Source organism: Silene latifolia, chromosome 1 (assembly GCF_048544455.1).
Source record: "Silene latifolia isolate original U9 population chromosome 1, ASM4854445v1, whole genome shotgun sequence".
Classification (NCBI taxonomy): Eukaryota; Viridiplantae; Streptophyta; class Magnoliopsida; order Caryophyllales; family Caryophyllaceae; genus Silene; species Silene latifolia.
In genome coordinates, this window is record NC_133526.1 from 18,031,837 (window position 1) to 18,050,667 (window position 18,831).

Sequence of the window (18,831 nt, forward strand, 5' to 3'; positions counted from 1 at the left end):
GCTGTCTGACCACGTGTCGAATGACGCGTGGCGATCGGCTCCTCGCAGCCCTAGTCCGGCTTCTCTCCGCGTAGCGGGAAGGGCTTCTTGTTGCCCGACTTTGGAGAGTCGGACTTCTTTCTTCGTATCTTCGGGGGTGGCCTCGTTGCCGCGGCGACGCTGTCCTCCCACGAGTGGGGGAAGGACTTTGGTCTGCCACTGGCAGTATGGGCTCCGCCGGCGTCCTAGTATGCTCCGCTCCTTGCATTTCCCCGGACAAGTTGTTCGGGGTCACTTTTTGGGCCCTGGTCACCTGCGTGTGTGCTGCCGTCACCGTCGCTGCGGCGGGGGTGATCGGCGTATTACCCATCAGGTCCAGGAATAGCTTCAGTTTGGCTGCATCGACCACGTGTCCCATGATAGTGACGTGGCGGCGGCGGCGGTGTTCTGTAATATTGGCATCCCGTACGCCGGTTGAATTACTCGGCCGGTGGGGGACTGCCCAATCTCAGAATTGTGGACTGTGTCATCCTGATAGAATGCAGTTTCGTCGGTCACAATTATTTCTTGTTGCTTTGACATCTTCTTAGCTTGCTGGGTGGGTTTTGTTTTGTGTTTTTTATTTTTAAAGGGATTTTGACTAGCTTTTAGTATGAGTCCCCACAGACGGCGCCAATTATTCCGGGTGTAATTCCAGAGCAGATTTGTTACCACGTAAGCTTGTAGAATGATGGCTTTGCTTGACTCTTCCTTTCGGCCTCTCCTGAAACAATGAACAAACTGAGGGCTCGGCTTGGCACCGAGCGTACTCACTCCGACGCTCAAGTCAGTAAACTTAAAGGGATTAAGTTGTGTGTTACTTGGCACAAAGTATATTGTAGAGAGATAAGGGAGTTGATACCAGATTAGTGTGTTTAACTGATTATTTTCGGATCCTTTCCTCAATGAGGGTTGAGGAGTATTTATAGACTTTCACCTTTTGTCACGTAGTGGCCAAGTGGCTTTAGCAGGTGGAAAGACTGATCTACCCTCGGCCGAGGGACCCATGGCAGGCCGGCGGGCCCTGTTGACTCCATGCCGAGGGGTCTTGGATGTGAGTACGCGGATATGCCTCCCGGCTGGCTGGTTGCCTAGCCGAGACCCAAGTGACAAGCCGGAAGGCCGTGTCGGTTAGGCTGTCTAATGCTTTGACTTGCTGTGGATATCTTTGACCTTGCTCAATATGTTGACTCGGTCAGCGGCTGCAGAATATGCCCCATCATTATGGTTGTTTGAAATTTTGTTCGTTTCTAATCGTCATTTTTGTTTGTAATTTTATCGTTTTTGGTTATTAATTATCGTTTATTATTATACGAAAATCAACGTTAAAATACGTAAAGAACGAAAAGTGATAGAAAAGTGATATGTGGGGTTTTGATTTTTGGAAACGGTTTTGATTTTGTTAACTTTTGCAATGGGTTTGTAAAATTTTGAAATCGGAATTTGAAAATGAGAAAAAAAAAAACAAGGAAATAATGTAACGGCAATAAGGTAATATGTTAGGGGCGGAATGAGTAAAACTAAAGGCGCAATATAGCAAACCCCAACTCATACATTGCGTTTGTTTGAAGTTTTTTGTAATTTGATACTCATACCTCAAACCCATGAAGTATGAGTTTATCATACCTAAGGGGGAGGTGGGTATAACTTATGAGACTCATAACCCTTGGTATCAAATTTATATTATGAAACAAAAAAATTGTTATCAAGTGTATGCATTTTCGAAAAAATAAAATAAAATGTATATTCATGCTTTTGCAAAAAAAAAAAAAAAAAAAAAAAAAAAAAAAAAAAAACTAAGAAAGGTAAAGCACTTAAGCACCCATATTATTTGTCATACTTTAAAGTCAATATCATTAAGTTAAAAGTTAATGTTTATGAGATTATCAATAAAATGCTTAAGAAATATTTTTGCACTTTTATTTTCTTTGATAATTTTTTAAGACTTTATTTGATAAGTTTTTATTTATTTAATTTTTCAAAATAAGATCATTAATTTTACCCATTGATTCCTAAATCATCTAAAACTGAACCAAACACATGGTATCCTGAATTAAGTTTCAACCCATACCACCCTAATTTGATTCATGATTCCAATAATGTCACTTTGTGAACCAAACACCCCATTAATGTATCTTGTCCATGTTGCATAATATTGATACTAGTTTAGACCCCGTGCAATAAATGCGACATATAGAGTTTTTAATTTTGAATAAATTTCTTATATAATAGTGGTATCTTATTAATTGTTCATATTTCTCGTCATTGTACATTAGTTTGAGAAAAAAAAAGGTTGGAATTGAAAATTAATCAATGTGCTAAAATGTATTTTACAGAAAATATTCTTATACCATAAAATTAATGATTTCAATTTATAATCTCTTAATTTTTCTTTTTTGCCACAAAATTAATAATAATGATTTACAGTTTTTTTTTTATATATGGTTCAAGTCATTCTCAAATAATACCATTTAAGAGATTTAACAATTTATATTTTTTTATAAATTTTATTTATATTTTAATTAAAAATATTATAGTTTAAATTTTAGTGAAAATAATATAATTTGATGTAGGATTTAATTTTAATAAAAAGATAATAATTTAATGAAATAAATCTTAATTGTAATTAGCGTCCTTATCTAAAAAGATGCTTTTTGGAGGGAAAAATTATGAAAATACCTATTCTTTTACTAGATAGGGGATTTCTCGAATATGGTTGACTCAAAAATTGGTGCGGAGATCTTTTTATTTCCGAAAAAAAATTTGAAAGTCCTTTTTTTTTTAATGGTCCATATCGCATTCTGGCATTATCAAACGGTTCTAAATTTATGAGTAAAAATCAATGGATAGTACGAGTACCATTCGAATCGGGTTTTTAACAACCATGCATGACTTAAGCAGAGCTGATTATTTGTCTGTGTTCCCTTACAAACGTTTTCCAACAGATATGGAAAGTGATGAAGGTGAAGTCTTTTTCACACTTTTTAGCATTTTTACCGACAAAACCTTACACAATGATGAGTAGAAGGGTCCATAAATTTATCCATATATATTTACCTTGTAGTTTTAGGTTAGTTTTTACTATGACCAGAAAAGGAAGTCAAAAATATGGATTGGAATAGTAAAATTTTAAGGTCATCTCCATTTGATTCTTGTCCAAATGATTCCTTCACTCATTTCTTGTGCAACTCCAACTTACATCCCTTCCATGGTAAGACTCTTCATTTTTGTGATCTTTTTGGTTTATATATAACACTAATAGACAACTATTTGTAAACAACCACATATATTAATTTTGGTTTCGACGTATAAATTAAATTAATCCCTTTATTCCACCGATTTTTATCCTGAACTTTTTCGAAATTCATCTTCACATTATTTTGAAACTGTGAGGAATATAACCAAATATAGGTCTTGGCCCGAGCTTATTTTTTCTGAAAAAGAATGTACAAAATATATAACTGTTTCTCAAAAAAGATAACCATGATTAGAAATATTGGTAATCAAAATTAATTTTTCGGCCTTTAGGTAGAAATTAAATCTAACTTCGTCCATGAATATGACAATAAAATGAATGACTAATGTTCGCATTATCTTGGATGGGGATTGTTAATTTGTTATATGAATATTACACGACTCGTGAACTTATTTATTCAGATCAACTTTGCCAGATCTAACTAAAATGTCTATAAAAAGTGCGTAATTTTACAATTTTTACGGTGGTAAATTAATTTAATAAGTGATCGCCTGGCTTGCTTCATTTTTATGAAGTGTTGGATGTAAAGCAATATGATCAAGGAGAGATATTAGCACCATGTCCACAAAATATGGACAGAAGTCCAGTGATGCAATACGGAAATTACGAAAAGAGGAACAAGCGATTAACCACAGATCAACTCGAGTTCTTGGAGAACAGTTTCCAAGTAGAGAGAAAACTTGAGCCATGCAGGAAAATGAAGCTAGCCATAGAACTAGGGCTGGAACCGCGCCAAGTCGCAGTGTGGTTCCAGAACAGGCGAGCAAGGTGGAAGGCTAAGAAGGTTGAGCATTTGTATGATACTCTTAAGCATGACTATGCTGTTGTGCTTAGGGAGAAGCAAAAGCTCCAAGAAGAGGTTAGTTAACTAATCATCTCAGTATATATGATGTTTATTTATCAGAGAATAAATTTATTGATAAATACAAGTATGTCTCTTATAAAACAGATTTACGATAAAATATTGTAAACCATTAATAAAGTACGTTGATGTTCTTATTAGCAAATCATGGTAGTTAGTGAAGGTTATTAGAGTGGAGCTAATAATGTCGTTTACACAGATTAATCCCCTATATTTACTAAATGAATAGGCGAAACTCCAACTTTTCCCGCCTAAAACATATTTCCTAGATTAGTACTTGGTATTTTTAGCATATACTATTGGTGTGGACATGATAAGTTATAAATGGATATAATCTTTTGTATTTAAATATTTATAACATTTAATATTTCACATTTTGCACAAATTTATCTTCGATCTTTTTAGGATAAGGAAATTCTTTTTTTAAAGAACTTATTGATATAAATTTATTGACTTTTTATGATAAGAAGTTGCGGCTAAAAAATATGGTATTAGTAAATATTTGTTAAAATTCACTGACTTTTTATGATAAAAATTTGTAGCTAAAAAATATGTTATTAGTAAATTTTTGTAAATTAACATCATTAATTTCTCGGTAAAAATAATAAAAAAGAATTCAAAAAAAATACTTATTTTATTATTTCTTACGATTTAAATTTTTATTTATTTCTCTAATCAAAATACATTAAGGAGAAACATGAAAAATAAGTGAATTGTCAATTTCAATTCTATAAATAATACACTAAAAAGTAAAACTCTATAAATACCGTGCATATATTACACGGGGTCTATATTAGTAACTCTATAAATACCGCGCATTCATTGCGCGGGATCCAAACTAGTTATAGATTATTTTTGTTACGTCTATTTGACATTGACCAGGATATTTCTAAAACCAAATTTAGTTAATTTTCATGGGTTGCATTATCGTTTTTCCGGGCTAATTTTATCTTTATAAGGTGATTGGTTTAGAGTGTCAGTTTTATGAAAATTCTTAGGTTTGTCGAGCGTATCATGTCACTATACAGGATACGCCCTAATCAATATCGTCATTTTTCTAATTCTATTTAGATTATTATGGCTTTTTATTTATGATAGGATGTACGTTAATATGGTACTTCAGATAAATCATAGACATAAAAATCTCGTAATTCTATGTATAGATTATAGAAGCAGACAAAAAATGGGCAGTCCGAATATATTTACAATTTGTAAAATTAAGCAGGTTATAAGATTGAAGTCAATGCTCATGGAAGTAAACAAGGAAAGACAAGTAACAGTGGCATACAAGGAAGTCTCTGAAATTGAAGAAGTTGAAAGCACAAAGGTTGAAGCTCAAATATGTAAGAAACATGAAGAAGGGTCACAAGGCATTTCCAAATTTGACCAATATAATGAAGTCAACCATCTATACAACAACGTCAATTATTTTGACTCTTTGCCACCACATTATTTGGGTGCTTACTCTTAATCATCTTCATCTTTAATGTTGTGTTTCTCTAAGTATTGTTTGTGATTGACAAGATAGTTTTTAGTTAGTTGATACTCGTAATGTTAGAAATAGTTTGGTGTTTTTTATAGTCGAGTAGAGTAAGATTTGTGTAAGACGATATTGTAAGAGATTTTGTTTTGGTTTAAAGAGAGTTACAATGGCGATCTTGATGTTGAGGGGATTTGAACCTAGGTCATAAGTCGAATATCACTACCTCTTATGACTTTACCAATCAAGTTAGTTGACTTCTGCTAAAAGATTAATATTATATATCATTTCATAATTGGTGAAGGTATAAGGTTCTTGAACTTGTAACTTTCAAATGATAATTAATGTGGAATGTGTTCTTTTTAACTATTTTGTTTATAGTATGGTACTATAAAAATGACATTGGATGTGTATCGGTAATAATTTGAAAGGTTTTTTTGGAGAAAACATTTAAAGAGAGCTTTTATGTTTTGAAAATTGTCTAACACCGTCGGCCATTATAATCGTTTAAAAAAAAATCCTCCATGATATTTCTCCATTAAATTTATCATTAGTGAGTGAAGAACCCCTAAATCCCTAATTCTTAACTGGCTGAAAGTAAAAAGAAAAATGTCTCGATAAAGTTAAGATAAAAGCTCACTTACTATTTCGTGTCAAAAGCACAAGTCTTTCCCTCACAGTCGATTTTAGAATAACATATGTTGACCCAACAACTCGTAACTAATGACCTTAAAACAATCCTAACAAGAAGCAACTTACAAGCTTAGAGTGGTAGTTAAACACAACCAGCGACCCTTGTTAAAACAAAAATCCCTTGGTATTTTACAATCTATATCGCCCCAACTTTACATGATATTGGTTAATGTTTAAAAGATTCGAATGATGAATAGTTGATAGAAGAGTCTGGTCTCACGATGTCCCGAACATTGTTAATGTTGCCGTTTCGCATGATATTATCTATGAATTAGTATCCGACAAGAGGGTCCTCGAAAAAAGAAAGATATGAATGAATACTTAAAAGAAGTTGACGAAGAGATAATAATAGAAAAGTGGATTATTCTTTTCAAAAAAGTATAAGTGTGTATATAAATAATATATATATTCAGTCAGTTTTTTTTGTAAAAATATACTCTATATTTCACTTCCAATTTATACTAAACTCCATCAAATTTATCGTAAAATAACACTAGCGTCCTAGCAGTCATAAGTTCATTCAGTCCGTTTCATTGAAAACAGTCACTATTCGTCATAAGTTGATACCCCCACTTGCACTACCCACTTGCGTTTTATGAGAGGGACACTATCAATCTTCAACTTGTGACGAATAATGGCCGTCTTTAATGAAAATTTGTGAAGTTGATTAACCGACGCTTCATTACAAGCAGACAATATATGCAAGCAAGTTGTGCTTTAGGTGTTACTAGTTCAAAAGTGTTCAACTAGTCTAAACCTAGACCTTTCCTACATTGTAAACTTGTTTACATTTTCAAACCACTTCAACACTTTCCATCTTCATATAATTCCATAACTAAAAAATAAAAAAAGAAACTCCCAAGTCATAAACATCCAAACCTGGAGTGAAACAATCAATCAAGTACACTACTAATTAAATACTCAATTAAAAAATAATACCCCAATCATCAATATCATCAAATCAAAAATCAATTCACCTAATTCTTTCCCCCCTAATTCCCCTTCTCTCTCTCTTCCCACACCTCCATCCACCTAGAGATCGCCGATGGACGCCCGGCGTAACGATTCCACGGCGGCAGAGGCGGCGAAGAGAGTCAATAACACGGCGGCGGCGGCGGCGACGACGACGGGAGAGAAACAAACAGCGACTGAACAAATAGTAAAGGAGGAGGAAGAAGAAAAACAAGTGAGCGAAAGCGGAAGCGATTACTCGTCGGAAGACGAAGGAACTGAGGATTATCGAAGAGGTGGTTATCATGCTGTTAGAATCGGTGATTCTTTCAAAAATGGCGCCTATGTTGTTCAAAGCAAGCTCGGTTGGGGACATTTCTCTACTGTTTGGCTCGCTTGGGACACTATTTACTCTGTAATTTCCTTCTTTCTCTTATTCTTTCGATTACAGTTAGTATGGTGTATGATATCTTGCTGATTTTGTCGATTTTCGTGTTTTCGCTTTCGGATTAGGTTAAGTCTGCTATTGGTTGATTAACGGCGTAGTTCAGTAATTAGGAGGTTTTTGTAAACTGATTTTGGTGTCGACTTTGCGAATGCATTGATGTTATTGTATGGATAGGCAGAGCTTATGAACCTTCGGGAGTAGTAGTTGGACAGTTAAGGAGTGAGAAATGGAGGAGCTTTAGTTTTAGAGGTGGCGATAGGTTATTGGTGCGACGTTATATTAGTGGCTGATTAAATGATAACTTTGTGATATTTTGTGATATGTTTGCGGATGTGCTAGTGGTATGTATTGCTGCAAGTAGAAATTTAGTTGTGCTAGTGAGGGTTGGAGAATAGTGATATTTGGAGCTGTGCTACAGTATTGGATTTGGGGATTGTTTGCATGGAGGTTTGATGAAACGGGGAGGGAAGGGTTTTAATGGAAAGGGAGTGCAGTGAGAGGTAGAGGGAGGGATACAAATGTTTGTTTAGTTAGCAAATAGCATTGAAGAGAAATGGAGGGGGGAGAGAATTATAATATGGTATTTTACCGGTTACCCAAACAATGAGACAAATGTTGGATATGGCCATATGGATACGACTCTAATTTTAGACACAGGGATTCTTCTAAAATAAGGATACGTGTCTTGTGGAAGTTTTCTAGTGGAGCCTTGCACTACTTAGCTGAACTTGCCAGTTGGTTTACATCTGCATGGTAATGTGTTTCCTGAACGGCAAAAGGTTGACGGAATGATTTGAACTTGCGTAGTTTTGTTTTTGATCTTTACATTTGTTGTGCCTTGTCTTTCTCTCAATTATTGTTGAAAAAGTATCCAAGCCATCTGCGTTCTTTAAATCTGAAATTTACAAAGCAGTTTCTGTAAATTGTAGGCATTAACTAATAGTGTAGCACTAATAATTTCTTAGTAATTTCCTGCTCATCCCCTGTTTAGATTTATTGTATAGCTGTTTGTATATACTACTTTATGAGGGGTGTCACTCGGTAGCAACCTTTTGTTTTCAACAAAAGGGTATTGTTGTGTATGATACTATGATGTACATCGCCCTTCCCACTTATCATGCCGTAATTATGTTCTTGTTATTGTTTAGCTTTTCTGAGTTGATCACATAATTAATCTGCTTTGCTGTTTTTGTTTGGTTTCCAAATGATTCAGCGTTATGTAGCACTTAAAGTACAGAAGAGTGCGCAGCATTATACTGAGGCTGCGATGGATGAGATAACAATATTGAAACAGATTGCGGATGGAGACCCTGTGGATAAGAAGTGTGTTGTGAAGCTTTTGGACCATTTTAAACATTCTGGTCCTAATGGGCAACATGTCTGCATGGTCTTCGAGTATTTGGGCGATAATCTTTTGACATTAATAAAGTACTCGAACTATCATGGGATGCCTTTAGTAAAAGTGAAGGAGATATGTTATCATATTCTAGTTGGCTTGGATTATTTGCATAAGCAGTTGTCAATTATACACACCGATCTAAAGCCTGAGAACATTTTGCTATTGTCAATGATAGACCCGGGTAAAGACCCAAGAAAGTCTGACGCTCCCCTTATTCTTCCCAATAGTAAAGAAAAAATCTTATATGAGTCTGGGAACAAAGATGCTATAGTGATGAATGGTGATCTGACAAAGAATCAGAAGAAGAAGATTCGAAAGAAGGCTAAACGTGCCGCCCAAGAGTGTGCTGGAAAGGAGGCTTTTGCTGAATCTGAGCAAGACACAGAAGCATCAGGTGGAGTATAGTTTTCATCATAGTAAAAAGTTAAAAATTGTGTGGAACTCCAAGTGAATGTTTCTAACATTGTGAATAGATCATCAGATGTTGATGGTGTGAAGGGAACCAGCGGGGGAAGTTCAGTTCATAAGAGAGGTAGCCGTTCTGCAAGGCGAAAATTGTTGGAGTCTGTGGAACTCAAGTGCAAACTGGTTGATTTTGGAAATGCTTGTTGGACTTACAAGCAGTTCACAAATGATATTCAAACAAGACAATATAGGTGCCCGGAAGTGATTCTTGGATCAAAATATTCTACCTCTGCTGATATGTGGTCCTTTGCTTGCATTTGTTTTGAGCTGGCCACTGGCGATGTTCTGTTTGATCCTCATAATGGTGACAATTACGATAGGGACGAGGTATGTTTTTTTGTGTTTTATGGCTTGCTAGATAAATCTTGCGATGAGCGTCATTTTGTATATTATTTTAGATTGACGTGATAGAAAACTCATTGGTGAGCACGCAAGGTTACAAGATCCCTAAAAAATTCCAGCAAATTCCGAACCGATTTCTACGTATTCCGTATCCGTATTACGACGTATCAAATTTTTGGTTTAAAATATTCTTATTAGAGCTGAGTGTAACGAGTGCTTGTAGTATGTGTATTACGTATTCGTATCGGAGCATACTACTAGTTAGTCAACCAAGGCCACCAGGCAGGTTTTTACTGCTCAAGTATTAATGCATTAATTCAGTGGGATATACTGATTAGTTCTTGTAAGGGAATAAATTTAGGTGCAGGTTGTCATATGTCTCCAGAAACATTTCTCCAACCTCTCTAAAAAAAGTGGTCTGGGAAACAAAAGAAGGAAAATAGAGAAAAACCTAATCCTTAATAGAGAGTTAGAGACTCTTATTGATCAGTAGCTTCTTAACAATGTATGTGTGTGGGTTTAAACAATTTTGATTACTCTTGTGCTTCTCACTTCTTAGGGCTTGCTTGGGATGAGAATAATTATTAAGGGAGTAATAGAGCTAAAATGAACTAAAAAATGGAGGAAAGGGATGGGGTTTGGAGATAGAAATGGATAGAAATGGGGAAATATAGTGTAATAGTACCTCCATTAAGGGAGTAATAGTTACCCACCTCCCCCTCCAAGTAATTATTACCTCCATATAGAGGTAATAGTTCCTCCCTCACCTCCTCTTTCCACCCTCCACAACCACCACAAAACACCAATCTCCTCCCATTTCTTCTTATTTCTTCTTATTTTAGCTCTCATTACTCCCTTAATAATTACTCCCATGCCAAGCAAGCCCTTAATACTATTCATTGTTTTTGGTCGTCTCCACTAACTTTTTAATTCTGTATAGGTTGTCAATTACTCAATTTCTAGTTTCCTATGCGCCTTACCTTGTTTATTCTACGCTTCTTTCCCTTCTATTACATCATTTTCCCTTTACATGATCCCTGCATTTCCTTTTCCTTCTGAATTTATAAACATAATCCTGCTTACTTGATTTCTGTCTGATCAAATCTTCTGTATCCTCAAGACACCCTAAGCATTCCAGTTTAGTACCGCTTTCTATTTAGTAGTGATCTATGTTACTCGGACACGGGAACGGAGTATCGTATCCGATACGTATCGGAGTATCCGACACGTGATTTTGAATTTTAATAGATACGGGAATACGGTCAAAAGAGTATCTTGACTATTTTTACGACACGGATACGACACGTCTTATATAAATATTTTTATCATATTTGAGAAATAAATAAAAAATATGCTTTCAATTTTATTTTTTCTGTTTTGTATAAGTAAAGTTGAGGACTAAGAGATAAAACATACTAATAAAATATTATAATTCCTCTTTCCAGCTTTCATCCACCAACCTTTTACCCAACTTCTTTCTTAGAAAAATACAAACCCTAATATACTACCCATTCTAACTTGCCGCACTACCACTTTCTCTTTCTCTCTCTCTCTTCCTCACACCATCACCATCAAGCTTCAACCTCTTGAGATCTTCTCCTTCTCCTAGCACTGATGACATACTCCAATGTCACCAGATCTGTCAAGAATCTTCATCTTCCATTGCAAGATCGCATCCTCATCTTCCATGTAAGTTTTCCTTGCCGTGTCTGTAATCAACGTATCTGATACGTATTACGTATCGTATCGTATTGATACGGAATACGTCACCCAAGTGCCGTGTCCGAGTATCGTAGGTAGTGATTAAGGCTCTCTTTAGGTGGATGACTATAGCCTCCAGTTAATCCACTTGTTTTACACAATGAAAAAGGGAGTAATCTGGTAACCAATTAAGGGCAGTTGAGGATTATGATTGATATAGTATCTAAAAATATTTCAAGATTTTCTTTCTTACCATACTCATTTTCCATGATTCCCCTCCTTGTTTTTGTTCAAGAAGGCTTTGCTTAAATAAAGAGGCAAGGGAAAGAGGTCATTCATACAGACAGTTTGAACTACGTCACTTACGTGATGGAGTCTGAAGATAACTCTCTACTGATTGTCTCTCCCTCTTAACCTGGAAATGCTATTAGTTAAAGAAGGGGCAGGGGTTGCCAACTAGCAAATGGGTGAATATTATGTGCATGGTATTAAATTACGATATTGGTTGACGTTGCAGCTATGGTAACGAATTGTGATAGCATACTATGATGCAGTTGCGTTTACAAAGTCGGTGCATTTCGATTTGTAATTTAATTGGCCATATTAGTTGGCCAAGTACCGACCTTATCTGTAAAATATTGGTTGTGAAGGCCATATTCAGGTATTTCTGAAACTCCTTAGCCTATCCGAATTTATTGACCCATTAAATTAGAATACCCCTTTATCTATCGGCTAATATTGTGTAGCCACCAGCCATTGGTTATGCGAACATGCTATTTTCTTTTCCATCATAACATTGTATAATGCTGAACAGTTGCTTCTTTCATTTTTAATTAAGTAGCATGGGTTTGAGTGAGCTCACAACTTAAACATGGATATGCTTTCATATAACGGTGTTATTTGTAAAAACTTTTCTTTAACCAAGTTAGCCGATCCAAGTGTCTTAGGATCTACGATACTCGGACACGGCACTTGGGTGACGTATTCCGTATCGATATGATACGATACGTAATACGTATCAGATACACTGATTACAGACACGATACTGACACACGATACTGACACGGTAAGGAAAACTTACATGGAAGATGAGGATGCGATCAACCTACAGTGGAAGATGAAGGATCTTGACATTCACCCAGATCTGGTGACATTGGAGTATGTCATCAGTGCTAGGAGAAGGAGAAGATCTCAAGAGGTTGAAGCTTGATGGTGATGGTGTCAGGAAGAGCTGAAGCAGGAGGTGGAAAAAAATGGGAGAGAGAGAGAAAGAGAAAGTGGTAGTGCGGCCGGTTAGATTAGGTAGTAGATTAGGGTTTGTATTTTTCTAAGAAAGGAGTTGGGTAAAAGGTTGGTGGATCACAGCTGGAAAGAGGAATTATAATATTTTATTAGTATGTTTTATCTCTTAGTCCTCACCTTTACTTATACAAAACAGAAAAAATAAAATTGAAAGCATATTTTTTATTTATTTCTCAAATATGATAAAAATATTTATATAAGACGTGTCGTAAAAATAGTCAAGATACTCTTTTGACCGCATTTCCGTATCTATTAAAATTCAAAATCACGTGTCGGATACTCCGATACATATTGGATACGATACTCCGTTCCCGTGTCCGAGTAACATAGCTTAGGATATTCACTGCCACTCCAAAGCCCGGATAAAGGAAGAGTGTTGCAGTAGGTTTGTGATAAGTTTACGTTGCCCCGAAGCAACGCGCCACCTCTACGCCAGGAGGCGCGCTTAAGGCGTGCTGCATCTCTTAATCGTGGGTGTAGTGGAAATTTTTCGGGGTTCCTAAGTCGTTTTCCAGAAGCGGTGTGCCACCCCGGCAAGCGGCGGTGGTGTCAAATGTGCAACCGCATTCAAGACGTGTGTGGGTTTAGAGGTTGTCTCATATTGACGTCTATGGTGCTCGGACTCGGGTACGGCGTACGGATACGAATCCTTGTGTCGGACACTTGAAGTCATAAAATCACGGATATGAGGACACGGTTAATTAGTGGATACGGTAACCTTTGGACACGGTCAATGTATCCGAATTTCATATTTGGACATGGTCAACATATATAAAATTTTATATTTGGAAAACCCTTTAATTAAATTTTTGTAACTACCCAAAAAATCAAATTGAATTATGTCTTTTTCTCCTCTTAAAATAATAAAATAACAATAAAAAATCCCACCTATGACCTACCCACTTGACTCTCTCAGTGTCTATTAAATACTCCTTATGACTTCTATTTGTTTCCCACACAAATAAAAAATAATTTCTTCCTCTTCCCAATAAAACCATCTCGTTAACCCCCCAAATAAAAAATGATTTCTCCTCCTTCCCCATAAAACCATACCACCCACTATTTCTTCATCTTCTCCATTCGCACTTTCTGGAAAACACAACATTAATCTTCATCTTCTATTATCTCCCTTTATTTTTGCAGTTGAAGTGTCCACTTTTTCTTGTTGCCGACCGGACACGACTGGACACGAATTCCGTGTCCGTATCCGGGTCGGGTTGTACGGACACGGGTACTCTGGGCAAAAGGGTGAGTCCGAGTATCATAGATTGACGCTAAAGGTTATAGGATGCGATGTGGAACTTGGAATTTTGGATCATTAACGGGAGATCAGTAGAAGTTGTAGATGTTATGAAAAGGAGGAGGATTCATGTAATGTGTTTATAAGAGACTAAATGAGTTGGGAGAAGGCGAGAGAATTAGCTCCTTTGGGGTTACAAACTTTGGTTTTCGAGAAAGGTTAGAGGTAAGAATGGTGTAGGGATAGTTGTTGATAGAAAGTTAATTGATGATGCGGAGAGTGACACGATTATGGCTATAAAGCTTGTGGTAGGGGGTGAGGTAGTAACAATTATTATGTACCACATGTGGGGTTGGATGCTACTATCAAACATGAATTTTGGGATGATCTTGAGGAGGTTGTTCGAGGTGTTCCTAGTAGCGAGAAATTAATAATAGTGGTGATTCGAACGGTCATATGTGCTATAGTGTGTTTGTTTTGAGAGTGTTCACAGAGATTTTGGTCTTCGGGAGAGGGGAGAGGAATGAAGCAGGAAGTGGTATATTAGATTTTGCGTTAGCTTATGATTTGGGTATAATGAACACTAGAGAAGAGGTACTCTCATTTAGTGACTTACAAAAATGGGGGTAATGCAAGTCAAATATTATATTTTTTTGGTTAAAAATTCATGGAGAAAGAGCTATATGGATTGCAAAGTGATACTCTAGAGAGTACTGTTAGTGTGGTACTCTGGATATACTATTAGGCCTTCACTATTATATGCGCTATTATATGGTATTGTGTGTTTGGCGGTAAGACATGGGCATGTACAAAAGCTATGATACTCGGACTCGCCCTTTTGCTCAGAGTACCCGTGTCCGTACAACCCGACCCGGATACGGACATGGAATTCGTGTCCGGTCGGCAGCAAGAAAAAGTGGAAAAAGTGGACACTTCGACTGCAAAAATAAAGGGAGATAATAGAAGCTGAAGATTAATGTGTTTTCCAGAAAATGCGAATGGAGAAGATGAAGAAATAGTGGGTGGTATGGTTTTATGTGGAAGGAGGAGAAATCATTTTTTATTTGGGGGGTTAACGAGATGGTTTTATGGGGAAGAGGAAGAAATTATTTTTTATTTGTGTGGGAAACAAATAGAAGTCTTAAGGAGTATTTAATAGACACTGAGAGAGTCAAGTGGGTAGGTCATAGGTGGGATTTTTTATTGTTATTTTATTATTTTAAGAGGAGAAAAAGACAAAATTCAATTTGATTTTTTGGGTAGTTACAAAAATTTAATTAAAGGGTTTTCCAAATATAAAATTTTATATATGTTGACCGTGCCCAAATATGAAATTCGGATACGTTGACCGTGTCCAAAAGTTACCGTATCCACTAATTAACCGTGTCCTCGTATCCGTGATTTTATGACTTTAAGTGTCCGACACAAGGATTCGTATCCGTACGCCGTACCCGAGTCCGAGCACCATAGTACAAAAGATGAGGGTAGCTGAAATACGTATGCTCCGCTGGATGTGTGGCCACACAAGAAATGATTGGCTAAGGAACGAGGTGGTAGGGGAGAAAGTAGGTGTTCCATGAAGCCATGAATTGAGGATAAAATGAGTGAAAACCGGTTGAGGTTGTTTAGCCATGTGCGGTTAGGAGGATTTAGAAATGGGGAAACGATAGTATTGTTAGACCGAAACAAACATGGATGAAGGTGATGGTAAGTGATATGGATGTCTTGGGGATTAGTGAGAATATGGTGATAGAGAAGGCAATCCGGAAAGAATTTATGTTGAAGATGTAGTTCGAGTTTTGATTTTTTTGTTCACAATTTTCTTACCTTGCTTTATTTTTACAACGTGCCTGTTTTTACAATGTAGTTTGCGTTTTGACCTTATTGGTGGATTCAAGCCTAAACGAATTAGATTGATGATGTTAGCCGACCCCATATCATGTTGGGCATTTTTGTATTTCGTTTTTTATGTCAAAATTCCAAAAAAGAATGGGTGTGAGAGCGACTGAGTCACACTCATTGGAGAAGTAGTTGACTTCATAAGTCAAAGGAGGTTGTTTCCTAAAACTATTTGGCTACAGGAGGCAATTTAGCAGCCCACTCACATTTAAAGTCCTACAGAAATTAGGCTGAGACTCTGAGAGTGGTATTTAAACTCTCAGTAGAGGTGAGGCCCTACTCCAGCTATGTAAATGGCCCAGGTCAAATATCAAATTTAGGTCAAAGAGATGAAGTTTGATACACATCAGATTGAGCTACACCCACGAGGAGACAGAATCCACTTCATAAAGTGTAATCGAGGTCCATCCTTGATCCAATTGGCTATAGGAGTAGATTCTTGATTTATAAAGGGTTAAACTCTCTTCTTTTTTGTTATCATGGGAGACTCGCAAATTGGCACATATAATAGTAGGTAAATTATATTAATGTAGTTTCTGTTTCGTTTATGTTCTGCTGGCACGGTCTCTGCAAATTCATCTTGATATATATAATGTCATACATACTGGACTGAACTCATCTTTCAAATAAGAGTGAGCGAGTGACCCAAAGGAAAATGCGAGTATTGATGGCCTCTTGTAACAATGCTAGGAATTAGGAAGTGTAGTCAAATACTCAAATAGTAATGCTTTCCCCTGATTGTCAAGGACGCGATGCTTGAAATGTCTTTTTTCCTTAATGTCTGGACCATTAATCTTACTTTGTTAGTTCCAGACTCCTGTAATCTGTGAAATGCCGGCCTTGTGTATTTTCTTTTCTGAAGCTATCAGGTGTCGTATGTCTGCAAATCACTTCCACCTATTTTGCTATCAGGTCCAGGTTATTATAGTAGTTCGTATAAGTTTTATTTCTCAGGTGGCAGGGTGGACTGTATCCTGTAGCCATATATTGCCTAATAGAGGAGATGGGAATGATAAATGATTAGGGAGAGAAGGATTTTTAAGGTAACATGTGAAGAATGATTGAGATGTGGATTTACCAATTGGATTTATATTTAGGAATCATTGAACTAAAAATATAATCAGGAATGGCCCAAATTGCTACAGTGAGATACCGTATATTACATGGCAAACAGAAATGACATAATGGACAGAGCTCAGTTATCTTTCTTGCATCTTTTTTGTATCGAGTGCTTTTCTTTTCCATGATAACTATGCACTCTATTTTCATCTCTTCATTTCTTATTGTAGGTCAAGTTAGACCCTTAGATTACACCTATTATTAATTGTATTTTGTAAATCTGATAACAGGATGCTGTTTGATTGACTTGGCGTCTATTGTGGTTACAGTGATAATGGCATTGTTGTTTCTGATTGACATCTATTCTTCTTCATCTTCTCCTTCTTGAGCAGTATGCTTTTGATCAGCAGAGTTGCATGTTAGCTTTTTGACAATATTATTTCTAGGTCTTGGATGTAAATTTCTAACTTGTTTCTTACAGGATCATTTGGCGTTAATGATGGAGCTTTTGGGGATGATGCCACGCAAGGTAAGAAGATATATAATATAATCTGATTTAAAAAGAAATTTTCATGTCTAGTTATTTGAGGCGTTGGCTGGTGTATGAATTTGTCTTAAATCAATCCCAGATTGCATTAGGTGGACGCTATTCAAGGGACTTCTTCAACCGATATGGAGACTTGAGACATATCCGCCGTTTGCGTTTCTGGCCATTGAACAAGGTTCTTGTGGAGAAATATGAATTCAATGAACAAGATGCAAATGAATTGGCTGAATTTCTAGTGCCAATACTCGATTTTGTCCCGGAAAAGAGGCCCACTGCTGGCCAGTGCCTTTCTCATCCATGGATTGCTATGGGCCCACACCGTCTTGTTCCTGCTCCAGCCGCTTTATCTCAGCCAGCAGACGTTGCTGCTAGAGAGAAAAAAAGGAGAGAGAAAGATGAGAGAGAAGAAATGGAGAAAGGAATGGGTAGCATTGCTATAAGTGCCGACTCGAAGACTGTCAAACAAGCTATATCTTCGCCCAAACCTTCAAAAACAGCTTTAACTAGCTCCTCCAACTCCAAGTAGGTGATTGCTTTCGTCAGGTACTCAAGTTTTCTGATGTTTAACCCTGAACTTTCTTCATCCCTTCCCAAGTTTTGTCTAATTATAGACACGACATTGTTTTTGTGGGTGGTATGGGGCGGATGCATTCTTTGGTCATGAATAGAGAAACATTGACTTGAGTTCCAAGCTACAAGTCCCGCAAGGATCCTGAACTCTACAACTCCACAGGCACTTGATTGAGTCCCAATTGTGCAATCATGTCTAGTGTGTGCACAAATGCGCTATTTTTAAGACTGTCGATTGTGAAAAGAATCTGTGTACAATATTACGATTAATGACCTTCATTCATTTATTATCTTTTGGTGCGAAGGAAGTTATGAAGACGTTTTCTTATGCTGATAAGTTTTGAATCGTAAATATGATTATGCCCTTTGATAACTTTATCGGCTATATTCTAGCCGGCATTTGCTACATTGATTGCTCATTGTTTACTTGTGGAAATTGTAGTTGGTATGAGTGCTGGGATGATGTACGATTTTACACCCATTTTATGCAAAATAGAGGAATCATAGATTAATACAAACTTGATTGTTAGTATAACGGTCCACAACTTCACCGAACCTTAAATTTGAGCAAACTTTTGTAATCAGTCATCCAAATTGGT

At 36.7% G+C, this 18,831-nt stretch overlaps 2 protein-coding genes across 2 annotated transcripts; both read left to right on the top strand.

Annotated features, from left to right (window-relative positions):
* Positions 1–2,902: 2,902 nt before the first annotated feature.
* On the top strand, positions 2,903–5,639 carry LOC141641281 (homeobox-leucine zipper protein ATHB-53-like). Its single transcript, XM_074449953.1, has 3 exons — positions 2,903–2,981; positions 3,790–4,133; positions 5,362–5,639. Exons 1-3 carry the CDS (start codon positions 2,903–2,905, stop codon positions 5,605–5,607), a joined length of 669 nt encoding a protein of 222 aa, XP_074306054.1. The 3' UTR covers positions 5,608–5,639.
* A 1,470-nt stretch (positions 5,640–7,109) lies between these two features.
* LOC141600326 (uncharacterized) lies at positions 7,110–18,566 on the top strand. The gene is made up of 5 exons (XM_074420548.1): positions 7,110–7,675; positions 8,922–9,501; positions 9,589–9,899; positions 17,597–17,644; positions 17,745–18,566. Exons 1-5 carry the CDS (start codon positions 7,355–7,357, stop codon positions 18,186–18,188), a joined length of 1,704 nt encoding a protein of 567 aa, XP_074276649.1. The 5' UTR covers positions 7,110–7,354; the 3' UTR covers positions 18,189–18,566.
* The last annotated feature ends 265 nt before the right edge of the window (positions 18,567–18,831 follow it).